Source organism: Barbus barbus, assembly GCF_936440315.1.
Source record: "Barbus barbus genome assembly, chromosome: 3".
NCBI lineage: Eukaryota > Metazoa > Chordata > Actinopteri > Cypriniformes > Cyprinidae > Barbus > Barbus barbus.
The window spans coordinates 43,350,663-43,366,997 of record NC_136731.1 but is presented as its reverse complement, the minus strand read 5'-3'; the positions used below and the strand labels follow the sequence as shown (position 1 = coordinate 43,366,997).

At 37.4% G+C, this 16,335-nt stretch overlaps 1 protein-coding gene across 1 annotated transcript; it reads left to right on the top strand.

Annotated features, from left to right (window-relative positions):
* Positions 1-7,269: 7,269 nt before the first annotated feature.
* On the top strand, positions 7,270-12,506 carry LOC306851861 (ATP-sensitive inward rectifier potassium channel 12-like; the record flags this gene model as incomplete). The annotated part of the gene is made up of 2 exons (XM_079388339.1): positions 7,270-7,292; positions 11,021-12,506. 2 exons carry the CDS (start codon positions 7,270-7,272, stop codon positions 12,504-12,506), a joined length of 1,509 nt encoding a protein of 502 aa, XP_079244465.1.
* Between the last annotated feature and the right edge of the window lie 3,829 nt (positions 12,507-16,335).

Below are 16,335 nucleotides of genomic sequence, written 5' to 3'. Positions count from 1 at the left end.
AGTGACACTGCACATGTGTTGTTCATCTGTGATCTCGACTCACAGTGTTTGGCACAGGGTCCATTTTCAATGATTCAGGTATAGCCTATTTAAATGGGTTGGATTGAGTGTTGCGTGTAAACTCAGCGTGAAAGAGGAGCAGTCAACCATTCACGATCAAATTAGGAAGTTAGCAAAGGGTTTTTCTTACATAACTGCGAAACACAGCAGTATAGTGCAAAACGGCAGAAAACGAGAGAGTTTCCACACGAATGCGTGAAGGGCCACAACGAGAGTGACACTGAACCAGTGGAAAGAGAGAAAATACACGGGGAAGAGAGAGAAAGAGAGAGAGAGTTCTTGATTCAGACAGACTGAGAGTTGATAATGGGAGAGAAAAACCTGGAAAACTGAGAGACAATGGTGTCCATTAGAGGTCGTGGGAATTTATCAGGACGCCCAGAGGCGATTACAGGCTATTAATACACAGACACACACATGTCTGGCCTCTAACAATCACTCTCTTCTCTTGTGCTGTGTCACTGTCTTTCTCACGGTAATTTAAGACATGTTTGAGGAGCAGACGTGATCTGAAGGTTGTCTTCATATTCATAGAAACAAACAGAATTTATGACGGAATGATTGACGGATGCAAAAATGATTATTTGAAATAGGTCTAAGTCCGCGCCTTTCCTTTCATCTTCGGTTTTCTCTCTCATATTTGAGTGAAACTGCATGCAGTTTATTTCTGACCCCTGCGTCCTTCACCCATTGACCTCGTGCTACCGCCATCGACCCTGTGTGTGTGGTATTGGCGCTTTGGGTCGCGTCCCGTTTGAGTCAGAGAGGATCACCTGTCTGTCTGAGCTCTCTTCTGCTTGGGCGGGATGCTACCCTGATAGCACACGTATGGTAGAGTGGGGGAAAACGTCCCCCTTAAGGATTGTGTATTTTATTTAATTTTTTCAGTGAGACAAACATAATTCATTAAACTTTCAGTTTATGATGTCAATCTATCTCTGTCATGGTTTAATTCTTCATTATGCTATTACTGATCTCGTGGATTCCTATCAAACTGACTGCATTTGGACCACAAAAATTACCCGAACAATAGGCCTAGGCCTGTCTTAATAGGCTATCTACACACACACACACACACACACACACACACACACCCCTGAACACCTCTGGTATGACTTTAAATGCAGACCTTGAGCCAAAAACTCATCACCAAACACAAATTACTTGTACATATGGCTACAGTCATTTTAGACACTTGTTGCAACAGAGATGGAAATACAATTTTTAAATACATGAATTATGTTTCATTCTTTGTCGCCACAGTTTTGGAAGTGCCTTTTTTTCTGTTCTAAAGAAGGGGGTGTCCAAATAGTGTATGTAGGCTATAAGTCATTGGTGTTTGGTGATGAGTTTTTGGCTCAAGGTCTGCATATAAAGTCACACCAGAGGAGTTCAGCTGGGATCAGGACTTGTCTTTCTGCAGACCAGTCAAGTTCTTCCACACTGACTTAATCAATCATGTCTTTTTGAAGCCTTATACACAGAGACACTGTCATGTTAGAATAGAAAAGGGTCCTGTCCAAACTGTAAAACTATAAGCACACATTTACCTTGAATATCATTAAAGGGGTCATCGGATGCCCATTTTCCTTTACATGCCATATTTTGCATTTATCACATTGAGCTGCAATTGCTTGACAACCTCAGTGAGGGAGAGAGATTTTAGTTGATATGATTCTTTAGGGTTTTAATGAAAAGTCTATAACATACTGTGGTTAAAAATTTCTCAGTGGTCGTGTAAAAAACACCTTTACCCTGTCAAAATCAGCTCTGTCTTCAGTACGCTGATCTAGTCCATGTTTCTTTAAATTCTAGTGAGCTCTGCTGACTCCGCCCCTCTCTTCCGTGGAGTGACGAGCAGACCATAGATACGTGTAGATTCCCTATTCGACCGCTCCAGAGTTGACGCGTCAGCCATCTCAGATTCACCATAACCATACACCATGCGTATCGCGGCCCATAGAAACAATCCATAATGAGGCATCTAGGTATATATATCTATGGAGCATACTAAACTTCAGCTGTGAAACTGGCTAACTAGCACATTATTAGGAAAGGTGATTTGCAAAGATTCAGAAAAACCCTTATACTCACTTCTTCTGATAAAGCTGGATCACTAATGATTCGCGCAAACATAAATGCATTTATATAGATCGGGGATCTGGCATTCACTTCAAAGCGAAAGTAACGTTAATCTTCTGCCTTCAGTGGCTCAGATGTTGGGAGTAAATGACGACTGCAATATTCATTATTACATCCAACAACTAAACACTTAATCTGAGACATCTCATCTTCCCCTGCACCGGAGGCGGTCGGACTGTTTACAGCTCTCAGCTCACTCAAGGTCTAAGGTAAAACAGTCTTGTCAATCAACTGGGAGGGGCCTGTACAGAACTACATCATTCTGACAGGAGTCTCAGAATTACCTGATTCGAGAAAAGGGATTTTAAAAGTTACTTAAAAATCCACCCAGTGTTTTTTTTTTTTTTTTTTTTATCATTATAGGATGGATGTGTATACGCACTTCCAACACACATTTATGTTCAAACAACTTGTAAAGTGAATTTTGCATCCGATGACCCCTTTAACATTAAGATTTGTAATGAAGAATATAATTATATGCCTCAACATTAAGATTTGTAATGGAAATTACTAAAGTAGTCAAACCTGTTCATTAGAGGGGGGTGTCCCAATACTTTTGGCAATATATATATATGTATATATATATATAGATAGATAGATAGATTAAACATGCTTAGACTGTGAATTGTGCATTAATACAACAATAGCATTATTTGTTCTTTCTTCATGATAAATACGGCTTCTTTCTATCATAATGGACAAACAGGATCCTGCCTCACTCCTCCTCTCGTCTCAGCTCGTCTCTCTCGGTGTTTTCTCCCACACACACTCCTACTGTTACTCCACGGCTGTCATATTGTTCAGATTTCCCCACCTCCTCATGCAGGCCTCCACCACCGAAAATAAGAGCTCGCACAACAACCGCACGTCTCCATAGAAACCATGCAGTGGCCACTCTTAAATCTCTAAAGCTAAATAATCAGGACAGAAACACAGATCAGAGGTCATAAAACCAGCGTTCACAGACGTTCACGCTTGAAAGTTGTGGTAAACCTGCAAATACTGTGTTTGTAAACGTTCAGATGGAATTTCTCATTTCTGTAGATGTTTTTAGTCTCCCCAAGATGTTAAAAATAGGTTATTTATTGGCAACGATGGTTCCATAAAGAACCTTTAACACCCGTGGAATCTTTCCATTGGTTCTGTTTCCAATAAGGTTCTTAAAATAACCAAATGTTCTAGAAACGGTTATTTTAAGAACTGCCCACTGAATGGTGCTTTCGGAAACCTAAAATGTTCTTCTATTGTAGCCTATTGCTGTGAATACTCTTGTATTTTTTTAAAGTGCATGGTTTAGATTAAGCAGAATACCTCGTTTTGGTCGTATTCTTTCTGAATTTTAATCAGTGTTCAGAGAGTTATGAATACCCAGAGCATGAACATGTTACCCAGAGGAGACAGAAAGAGATGCGGGAGAACATTTGGGGTTGGACACTAAAATACTCTGACAAGAGGAAGAAGAGAGATACATTCCCTCTAAGAATAGCAGAAAATCTGTGACGCTGAAGAAAATGAGAAAGATTAAAAGTCTGTTATCCCACAGAAAGAAGGAAAAACACAGATAATTCAGTCGAGACACCTCATCAGTGTCGTGAACACAAGAGCGCCTTCTGATATCATCATGTCTGGACTAATTTGGACTGAATTTCACTTGACATCAATCTGAAGTGAATATAATCGCAGTGACAGGCTCACATCTTCCTCCTCCTCCGTTATCCGCCGGTCACCCACATGAGCGCGAGACCGCGAGGATGAGGAGGAGAGCGCGCGCGCGCTCGGAGATTACCGCGTGAGTGAAGTCAAAGCGGAGAGACCGGAGGGATTAACCTGCGAAAACTACAAGAAAACATGAATTACAAAAACACGCCGCTGGTAATGTCGTGATAAAGATGGGTGTGTTCGGAGAATAGAAAAAAAAAAAAAAAAAAAAGAGTGAGAGAAAGAAAACAGGACGCGCTTACCGCAAAAACAACAAGTGACCGCGAGCAGAAACACATTTACAGGAAAAACCTTTGCTTTTATAAGGTGAGCTATTCTTCATATCTTCATGTGTGTAGTAAATTTGTCTGATTATACAAATGTTTGAATCGCTGTTAAAGTTGTATTCCTTGTTTATGAGGAATTATTATACTGATATTTATGACGACGTCGCTAGTATAAAACTGGACCTATATTATATGATCAAACAATCTGAGTAATTTATGACAACATGCTAATATGGTATTACTTATTATTATTATGCCTATTATTATTAGGAGTCATGTAGAAACACAGATTAATGTTATAAATTATAGCCCACTTGATGTCCGTTTTAAATTTCTTGAATTAACTAGGCTATAATTTATAACTTTCATTAGTAATATAATATGAGAATATGCACAGGACTGACGTACACATCACATGGACTGCGGATGGGAGGATAAATGCGGCTGAAACAGAGAAAAGAAACTTGGATGTTGTAATGAAAAGAGATTATTGTCTGTTTGAGATCACGCGCCGCAGCTGGAGCTTTACCGGATTTACCGCGCGCGCGGAAACATACCTGCGCGTCATATTTTATGTCACAGTCTCAATCCCGCAGATTTGAGGCGAACACCAGCTGCAGGATGAAACCCCTGCGGTCAGTTGGAAGTAATTATGAGTTTTCTGATGAGTGTTACACGCTGTTTACTACAGAACACTCTAGAAATAACGGACAAAGCTGTTTAAACTGCAAGCGCGGGAAACTGGAGTTCTGTTTCCAGTGGAAAGCGCTTAATGTGCCGCGTGACTTCATTTGATTCCCCTGATCAATAAGAGCTTAATGCACTTAATGCACTGACAAAAACTAAATGTTTCCACACTTACAGAAACATACCACGGTTTTAACTATATAGTTATAGTTTGGACACACTTAATACCGTACCATTTACATAGCCTACTGCCAGGAAAATCCTGCGTTATATAAATATGGTAATTATTCAGTATCATATGTGAAAGTATGACAGCATTTATGTGATATAATCAATTAACATACACAACACTTTTCTGCAAAGAAAGAGTACCAATTTGGTTAAAACTGTCAAAATTGTGAGCAAAAAGTCTTACCCAAAACACACAATGCCAATGTACCACAATACAACGTCCACAAAAAATATGTCATTGGTGGATTATGTTAATGTGAGGAACTACAAATAATGGACCATAGCACCATCAATGCCAACAAGATCATGGGTTCAGTTCCCACAGATGAAGTGATTAAATGCATACCTTGAAAGCATTGTAAGTCACTTTGGATAAAAGTGTCTGCCAAGTGCAGACATGTAAACATCAAAACACCAGCTGTTACTGAAGAGAAAGATCCTGCCTTTGAAAAACAGACACTTGATCTTATGAATGACGTCAGATATGAGGAAATGTGTATGAGAAATCGAACCTATACACAAGTTCTTCTGACATATTAGTGAAGCACATTAGGAGCTTTATCATTTATCTAAAGAATAATAAATATATCAGATTAAATCTGGTTGAGTCTGAACTCACCTTCTGTCAGTGTGTGTGTGTGTGTGTGTGTGTGTGTTATATTAATCCCACACACACACAGAGACAGACGGATAGACGTCTCAGATTACAGTGCAGGATCCTCAGGGCTCATTTCTCTGGATCTGCTTCATATCACTGTTAAAAATGAGAGATGAAGAGATTATTCAGATATCATTGGATTAGGAATTAAGAAAGAAGGGTCTCCTTACACACACACACACACACACAATCAAGTATTAAGTGTGTGTGTTCATGTTGTGTAACAAAGGTTAAGTCCATTTTCATTGTAAAGAGCAGTTATTGAGTCACATGCATCTGTCCCATTGACGTCTGCATCTCCAACAATCCCACTCTCTCCTCAAACTATTTAATATGTCATTTAAATTGACTGTTCATCACATACTAATCTTTTCAAACAGTAGCTTAGAGGAGGTGTGTGTGTACGATTGATGTCTGTAATGACACCATGATCATGAAACACAGACAACTGCCCTTCAGACATAATCAGATCACTTCACTGTCATTTACAGTGTCATGAAATGACAGTAAACACAATATAAAATACACAATAAACACGGGAAGATTACAAAAGAGTACTAAAAATGGGAAGAGTACAAATTGTTTCAGCATAATTCACTCAAATTAACTGTTGACCTTGGAACCAATTAATCAGATCTATTTCAGTTTAAATCAACACCTAATATAGCACATGCCAAATTTTAGCATGTAAATTGGACAAATAAGTACGAGATTACTTGCCACATTAGCTCTACTCTTCAACACAATGGTAAAAACTTTAACCCAACCTTACAGAAACTCTTTTAAATTTCAAACATAACAGCATTATATACTAACAGGTCTTTCCATAGTTAAATTATTTCCATTAAATAACAGTTAATTTTAACATTTAATCTCTTTATCCAGTCCTATGCAAAGCATTGGACTGTATTGAAATGCACTTTTCAATACAAACATTTCAGGTTAACTTTACACACAAAATTAAGTTAATGTAATGATCAACATATTAACAGAAGCTAATTAGCTTATTATTATTATTATTTTCTACAATAAATGCCACATATTCTATCATTTAAGACGCTCAAATTAAATGTTTAAATACTCTTTGGAGCCATTGCATATCTAAACATAAATGTTATACATTTGAATCTAAAAATATAAGTCTAAATATAGAGCTGGACATTTAGAGAGCATGCAAATCATGGTTGGTAGCCTACATCTGAGTGTGTGTGTGAGGGCTATTTTAACAGCTGCTTTGACCCAGATCACAGCATCCAAACCAGAGCACAAATATAGTTTGTGTCCACATCACATCAGCCTGAACTTTCAGCATCACATCACGACTGACGCATCTCTGTTTCTCTGACTGCAGTGTGTGGCAAAGTATATCCAGGTGTGTCAGGATGCGGATACCCAATCTTTCCGGGTAAACGGAGAACACTGTTCTGTTGTGTCACTGAAGAACGCAGCCCACACACACACACACACACACACACACACTCACACACGCTGAAGATCAAATACAGCATGGGAACCAACAGAGCCAACAGGTAAGAATAGAATGTGTGGGAGCATTCATGTTTAAAGGTCAAAATATGGCACAAAATATGCATAGTTTACTCAATTTTGATTATTTCTAATATTACATAATTCATTTGGATGAATCAGTATGTGATGTAATTTGTGTCTCTTTTTTGAGAGCTTAGAACTATGTTCTGTTTAAAAGTTTCCTTTTTCCAAGGTAATTTGTCTTGGACTCAAAAGCTGCAATGATACATAAGTAACAAATACGAGTAAAGACAGAGACACATGGCAGATATCAAATAATAAAGCATAAAGAGGTTTTACCCATCAGCAAGAGCCCTGTGAACATCTGATGCTGTTCATGTTCATTTACTGAAGTCTTTGGTTCTTCCATTACTGTAAACACCACACACCTGAGGAGTAATTCAATAATGTATTAAATACACAGAAACAATATTATTCTGTCAACATTTTATCAAGTCGTTCAAACCTCATGACTTTCTTTCTAATCTGGAACACAGTAGATTATATTTTGAGAGTTTTTTTATCCATACAATGAAAGTCAGTGGGTTCTAGTGTTGTTTGTTTGGTTCCAAATGCTTAGAAAGTCATACAGGTTTGGAATGACATAAGGGAGGGTAAATGATGACAAAATTATACTTTTTGGGTTAAATATCCATTCTTAAATCAAGTCCTTAAATCTGTGGAATAAATGCTAAAATGCTGCCAAATTTAGAACTACAGAGTTCAACTGAAAAGTGTGTCGTCATTTTCTCAGCTGGTTTGTGAATCAGTCTGAACTCTCAGAGTCAAATAATGTGTGTTTAATGATGCTTCTCTAGAACAAGACCATCTTAGACTCATTAAAGTGGATGAGGAAGGACAATATCTTGCTATTGAAGGCAAGACTATGGGCTATTTTGCTTCCATATCATGTCTTCTTTTAGATTAGTGGAAAGAAAACATCCAAAATACACATTAAAGTGTGTTTGTTTTATTGTGCTTTTTCTATTTGCGTCTGTAGACTTCAATCTCAATGCATATCTTTAAAAAGTTGTTTCTCCACTTCAGCTGCACTTACATACACCAAACTTAACAGTTTTATTCCTGTCTGTATTCTGAGGGATTATACTGAAGGGTTTGTTCATATGCCATTCAGCTGGTTTTATTATTGCACTTTATATATCTACATCTGTAGATTTTAGGCTGTTTCCAAAATATATGTTTTTATCTCTACTTCAGCAACACGTACATACACCAAACTTTACAGTTTTATTCCTGTCTGTATTCTGAAGGTTTATGCTGAGGGGTTTGTTCAAATATCATTCCTTGTTTTTATTATTGCACTTTATATATTTGCTCATGTAGAGACTTATTGAGTTTTTTCTCCCTTTCAGCAGCAGTTACATACACCAAACTTAACAGTTTTATTCCTCTCTATATTCTGAGGGATTATACTGAAGGGTTTGTTCATATGCCATTCAGCTGGTTTTATTATTGCACTTTATATATCTACATCTGTAGATTTTAGGCTGTTTCCAAAATATATGTTTTTATCTCTACTTCAGCAACACGTACATACACCAAACTTTACAGTTTTATTTCTCTCTATATTCTGAAGGTTTTTACTGAGGGATTTGTTCAAATATCATTCCTTGTTTTTATTATTGCACTTTATATATTTGCTCATGTAGAGTCTTATTGAGTTTTTTCTCCCTTTCAGCAGCAGTTACATACACCAAACTATACAGTTTTATTCCTCTCTATATTCTGAGGGATTATACTGAAGGGTTTGTTCATATGCCATTCAGCTGGTTTTATTATTGCACTTTATATATCTGCATCTGTAGATTTTCGGCTGTTTCCAAAATATATGTTTTTATCTCTACTTCAGCAACACGTACATACACCAAACTTTACAGTTTTATTTCTCTCTATATTCTGAAGGTTTTTACTGAGGGATTTGTTCATTTATCATTCACACTGATTTATATAACACTTTATACCTAAAAACATGGTAAAAATGTATTTATTTATAGACTGCAAGTATTTTTCTCTACTTCAGCAGCACATGCATACACCACTCTTTACAGTCTTATTCCTATCTATATTCTGAAGTCTTTATAAATCATTCACACTGATTTATATAACAGCTGATTGCAAAAAACATGGCGAAAATGTATTTTTTTCTGGCTGTTAACAGTATTTTCTGATTTATGGAGTGATAAAAAGAAAAACCTTAAATTCCCTCTGTAAAAACCTTTAACCCTAACATGAAAACAAACTCAGACAAGAGTTTTGAACCTGATTTTATACAGTTTTCATATATATATAATGCAAATGTGTGCACCTTTAACTAGATAACAACCCATTTGGATATTTAACTTGTTAAATATTTTACTTGCCTTAAATCATGACTTTTTTGAGGTTAAGAAAAAGCTTAAAATAATCAACTTTATGCCAAAATGTTTACAGTTTTGTTCAACACCCAGATTTTTACCCTTTTTTGTTCAATAAACTAGACACAGAAATAGTAATTATTGAAAATACTGCTTCATGTGAGGTTTTACTGGGTCAGACACATTTACTGTCACTCATGTGCTCCACCAAACATCAGCAGATGATTGAGAGTCAGTAACACAGGCAGGCTGTTTATTTATTTGCTTATTAGTGTGTGTGTGTGTGTGTGTGTGTGTGTGTGTGTGTGTGTGAGAGAGAGAGAGAGAGGGCTCAGGTTATAATCCCTAAACCTTCACTGACCGCAATCCTGATATGGCTAAATGACTGGCCTTCTCTCATAATCCCAGATGAGGGGCAGGTAACGCACACCTGAGGCCCTCATACCTTCACACACAAAAATCTGAAGGGAAGACAGGCAAACTATGGAGAAGCAGACAGTCCCGATCCCACCAACAGAACATTCAAGTAAAGGGTTGGGAGGTTCATCAGGAGGATCCCTCAGTGTGTTTCTGCAGAGAGATGCATTAGCGACTCCCGGTTTATCTGGAGTGAGTGTGTGTCCTTTAGAGCGGTCACTGGAAAGAACAAATGCTCCAATCAGATTACAATGCTTCACCTGTCCTCCTGCAGCTCCAAAAACTCACATTTCACACATTTAGTTATTTATATGGTGCTTTATACAATACAAATAGTTTCAAAGCAGTTTCACAGAAATAAAAAGCAAATAACAGTGTATCAAAATTTATCAATTATGAAACAAATTCAAATTCTCCTGTAAAGTAGCTCTACAGAAAACATTAGTGTCATTATTCAGATCAATTCATTTCAAAGCTCATTCAATTCAGTTCAAGATTATTAGCTATCTATAACTATTCAAAACTATTTATTAAAACTTAATTGATGTGTACTTGAATACCTGAAATAGAATAAAATATAACATACCTGCATAAAATAACCTGAAAATATGAGAATTAAAACAAAAACTGAAAATGCAGAAATGAAAGCTAATTCAAAATAACTTTAGTTAAAAAACCCTAAAACTACAACTGAAATAAACTAAATAGTAATATTTAAAAATAAAAACATGTGTGTGTGTTCACTGCTGTGTGTGTGCACGTTGGATGGGTTAAATGCAGAGCACGAATTCCGAGTATGGGTCACCATACTTAGCTGAATGTCACTTCACTTCACTTCACTTATTCAGCTCAACGTTCATTCAATTCAGGTGTAAAAAAAAAAAAAGTTCTCTGAAGATCCGTTTTCTGACCACAAACTCTTCTGTTGTCCCTCTCAGGTACAGCATTGTGTCTCCTGATGAGGAGGGACTGAAGATCTCCACCCTCGGCCTCCACAACGGCCACAGCTCCGGACGACTTCACTCCCCCGGACGCGAGGCGGGCCCAAGCACGGCATCAACAGTGATGAGGACCGGGTACAACGGGAAGATCTCCACATCCGGCCGCGGTCAGCTGCGGAGCCGCTTTGTCAAGAAGAACGGCCAGTGCAACGTGGTCTTCGCCAACTTGGACGACAAGCCGTGGCGGTACCTGGCGGACATCTTCACGACGTGCGTAGATATCCGCTGGCGGTACCTGCTGATGATCTTCTGCTCCACCTTCTTGTTCTCCTGGCTCGTGTTTGGCTTGATCTTCTACAGCGCGTCTTTAGCACATGGGGACTTCGATAAAGATCGCGGGAGCAGCGGAAAGCCTTGGAAACCGTGTTTGCTGCATGTCGAGGGTTTCGTCGGCGCGTTCCTGTTCTCAATCGAAACCCAAACCACGATTGGTTATGGCTGGCGCTGTGTGACCGAAGAGTGTCCCGTAGCAATCATAACGGTGGTGGTGCAATCGATTGTTGGATGCATCATTGATTCTTTTATGATTGGCACCATCATGGCCAAAATGGCGCGTCCGAAGAAACGAAACCAAACTTTGCTGTTTTCACATAACGCAGTGATTGCATTGCGCGACGGGAAGCTGTGTCTAATGTGGCGCGTTGGGAACCTTCGGCGAAGCCACATCGTTGAAGCCCATGTTCGTGCGCAGCTCATCCGACCCTACGTGACGGCGGAGGGAGAGTTCATCCCACTGGAACAGATGGATTTGAACGTGGGCTACGATGACGGTACAGACCGCCTCTTCCTTGTGTCGCCGCTAGTAATCGTACACGAAATTGATGAGGACTCGCCGCTTTGGGGAATGAGCCGGGCAGATATCGAATCAGATGATTTCGAAATCGTAGTGATCCTGGAGGGAATGGTGGAGGCGACTGCAATGACCACACAAGCGCGTAGCTCGTACCTTTCCCGCGAGATCCTATGGGGTCACCGCTTCGAGCCGGTCATATTCGAGGACCGCGACCGATACCAGGTCGATTACGCGCATTTCCACAAGACCTATGAAGTTCCCTCGACGCCCACCTGCAGCGCTAAGGAGCTGAGCGAACTGACTGGGCGCCGTTCGTCTGGGTCGTCCCGCTCCGTGACGCCGGATAGCCGCAGCCGGGCGCAGACGCTCATCCCGCCGCACTCGCCCAGCGCCTTCTGCTACGAGAATGAGGTAGCACTGTGCTGCGGAGAGGACGAGGAGGAGCGGCCGCATGACCAGCTGACCGTCGCTCCCACAGACTTCCAGAAAATGTTCCAGGATTCGGCCACCATGACCTCCGGAAACAACATGCTCTGTGTATTGGATATGGACAATCAGATCGAGTTTGACATTCTGCAGACTGCCATACCACTCGACCCCGTGACTTATAAGAGCGAATCCGAGATATGACGTTCCCGCAAGTACATGCATTTATTTAAATACATTCATTTATATATACATTTATGGTTACATAAACATTTAAGTAAATTATTCAAATGTATTCTACTCAAGTAATACAATTAATGTATATAAATAAATATAATGTATTAAATCAAATAAATGTGTAAATACTGAATAATTTACTTGAATATAAATAAATGTAGAAAGTTATGTTTATAAATATTTAAATACATTTGTACAAATGCATTTGTTATTTATATATAAATATACACTGATATAAGTATTTATACAAGTAAATTATTTATTCAAATGTATTATTTGCATAATATTATAATAGACAATACATTAATTATATATAAATGTATTTTATTTATATAAATATATTATATAAATACAACACATTTGAATATTTATTTGCATAAATAGAAATAACTTACTAGTAATACAGTCGTATATAAACAAATAAACAATAAATTAATTCAGTTACATAAAATGCATTATATTTAAATTAATTTCTAAACACACACATTTATATAAATAAATACATTTTAAATAAACAGTCATTTATAAATCCTAAATGTGACACTGGGCCATAAAACCAGTCTTGAGTCGCTGGGGTATATTTGTAGCAATAGCCAACAATACACTGTATGGGTCAAAATTATCCATTTTTCTTTTATGCCAAAAATCATTAGGATATTAAGTAAAGATCATGTTCCATGAAGATATTTTGTAAATTTCCTACCGTAAATGTCAAAAATTTGTTTTTGATTAGTAATATGCATTGCTAAGAACTTGGACAACTTTAAAGGTGATTTTCAAATAGTTGTATCTCAGCCAAATTTGGTCTTATCCTACCAAGCCATGCATCAATGGAAAGCTTATTTACATCGGATGATGTATAAATCTCAATAAATAAATAAAAAGACCCTTATGATTGGTTTTGTGGTCCAGGGTCACAAATGTATTCCCTTATATAAGTGTATTATATAAATATACAAATATACAAATAATTTACTTGTATAAATAAATATACTTAATATAAGAAATACATTTGTTTATAAATGATACATGTATTTAAATAAATGTATATTAATTTAGATTAAATGACTATATTTATATTAATAAACACATCCATCTATTATTTATATATAAATAAATCGCCTTGCCGGCATTGGTTTTGTACTTTGCTCATCGCAGTCTTCCCAAAGGAGGAAGTGGGTGTGTTTGGCCTCGAGGAACACATGACCCTAAAGGTTATGACCTCATGTCATATAAATGGTCATTGATGAGGCTTCCAGCAGAGATTAAACACAGCCTCAATGGAGATGACGATAGAAAATAAGACTAATGCCAAGACGACTGAAACAAGTGAATCACAAATAACGCCACCAAAGGAGTCGAGCTCAGGACGGACTGATGTTTCTCTCTGTTCACTGTACTGTTACTGTAAATATTACGTCTTCAGACAATATGGAAAACAGATCCATGTGCTTCATTAATGTTGATCAACACAAAATACTAAGAGTTCACCAGGTCACAACAGTGCAATAAACTGACTGCTATATGTGTGCAGGTCACGTGTAGATTAAACCACCACAACTACCTTTAATAGTCTCCAGATTACAACTGTGAGTTCAACAAAAACAACAAAGACTGCTTTTGAAACCTTGAATGCAAAAGCAACATTAATTAGTTAGTTTTATGCAAAATTCTATCATTTAAAGTTCTATCTGAGTAGATTTTTTTCCTGCTCTGTCATTTCTTTCAATGTTTGAAGGGATAGAAAGATGAAAGCTGTGAATACTGTCTGAAATTAACTTCCGTCCTGGTGAAAGAATCTCAGTGGTTCATGAAATATTGTTATGAATTTATGTTCGAAGCAATGAGAGCTTTTTAGTTGTAAAAATTTGAAGTTTTTCATGAATTAGAGAAATCATGATTTAATATTCTAAAAATATGCATCTGAAAACTATGGAAGCCTATTTATGCTAAAGAATAAAAAAAAGGTAATTGCGACTTTTCACAATTCATACTTTGTTTCTCGCATTCAAAATTGCAGGAAGAAATGACATTCTGACTTTTGTTTGCCCTCGCAACTGTATCTATACCAACTGTTCTTCTCCAAATTCTGAATGAAAATTTAGCACTTCAGTTTAAACTCACAATTCACTTTTTTCCTTGCAATTCTGAGACGTTTTTCTAGTAATTCTTAGTTTATATCTCAATTATGAGATTCAATTTTATAATTCTGAGTTTAAATCTCACAATTCAGACTTTTTCAGAGTTTATATATCTTAAAGTCTGAATCGTGAGATAAGTCACATCTACCTTTTTTTCATTCTGTGCTGGAAAGAGGCTTCCATACAATAATGCAATCTAACCAGCTAATTCTGGGTCTTCTTGTTTTATTTGACATGTTGCACATCATTATAATGTCGTATGGTTTTGTGTTGGTCTCGTCCAGCGTTTAAAAGGGAATGAGGTTTAATGCAGTCGAGTGCTTTGACATGTTGATGTGTGTTTGTGGAATAAGCACTTTCACTCTTGAACTGTACTGTGAATCCTGGACAGATGGACACGGTGATATATAAGCTAATGTAGTGAGTAATAAATGCTCCAGTCTTTAATGTATAAACTAGAGATCGATAGCAATGTTCATTTTATATGTTCATCACTGGTTTCCCCAGACTTCTCTCCGATTGTGCTCGTCTCAGGATGGTTCTGGGCGAATCTGATGTGTGTAAATATAAAGCTGCTGCATGATGGGAATCTTCTCTCAGCTGGTTTTACGCGTCTTCCTGTTTGACAATCTTCTAGACCATGTTCTGATGGAGAAACTTTACTTGAAAGCGTTGAAACTCCTGAAATGCACTTTATCATGTTGTGTTGCACCTTCTAATGTGATACTGAAATAAATCTTTCTACTGCACTATGTTTGGATGTCTAAGCCCATATTAAACACACGAGCAGTGAGGTAAATCACAGACTAGAGCTACATGACCTCTCATCGCTAATCACATGACCTCCGTGCTTCAGTCAATCATTTGACTCAAACTTGATTCCTGAAACAGACTGTGGGGAAAATACAACTGCACAGCTGTTCACTAAATTTAGAAGTTATTTACAAAAGGACTGAACAATACAGATTTAGTCTGAACATCAGATAAACATTTCACGCATCTGATGAAAGCATGAGTGACCACTTCTGTCAGCTCACCGGCGGATGGAGCAATGCACTAACATTTCACTCACAAACCACACAAAACACACACACAGCGTCCTCTGCTGCTCACTGATGCTCTCTACAGACACACACCTACTAGAAAATACACAACACTTATTCAACATATTTTACAAGTCAACAGAATAAATGATAAAAAAAAATTCAAAAATTTGTAGTACCTTTGAGGTTTACAGAAATAAATATTTTAGAAGCTTTTACAAGTTTACAGAGAAAGAAAAATACATTTTAAAATATATTAGCACTTTTTTTTTTTTTTTGAAGTTTACAGAGATAGATTAAGAGAATATGTGACCCTGGAGCATAAAAGCAGTCGTAAGTAGCACAGCTATATGGGACAAAATGATCACTTTTTCTTTTATGCCAAAAATCATTAGGATATTAAGTAAAGATCATGGTCCATGAACATATTTTGTAAATTTCCTACTGTAAATAGATCAAAACATAATTTTAGATTAGTAATATGCATTGCTAAGAACTTCATTTGAACAACTTTAAAGGTGATTTTCTCAATATTTAGATTTTTTTGCACCCTCAGATTCCAGATTTTCAAATAGTTGCATCTCAGCCAAATATTGTCCTATCATAACAAAC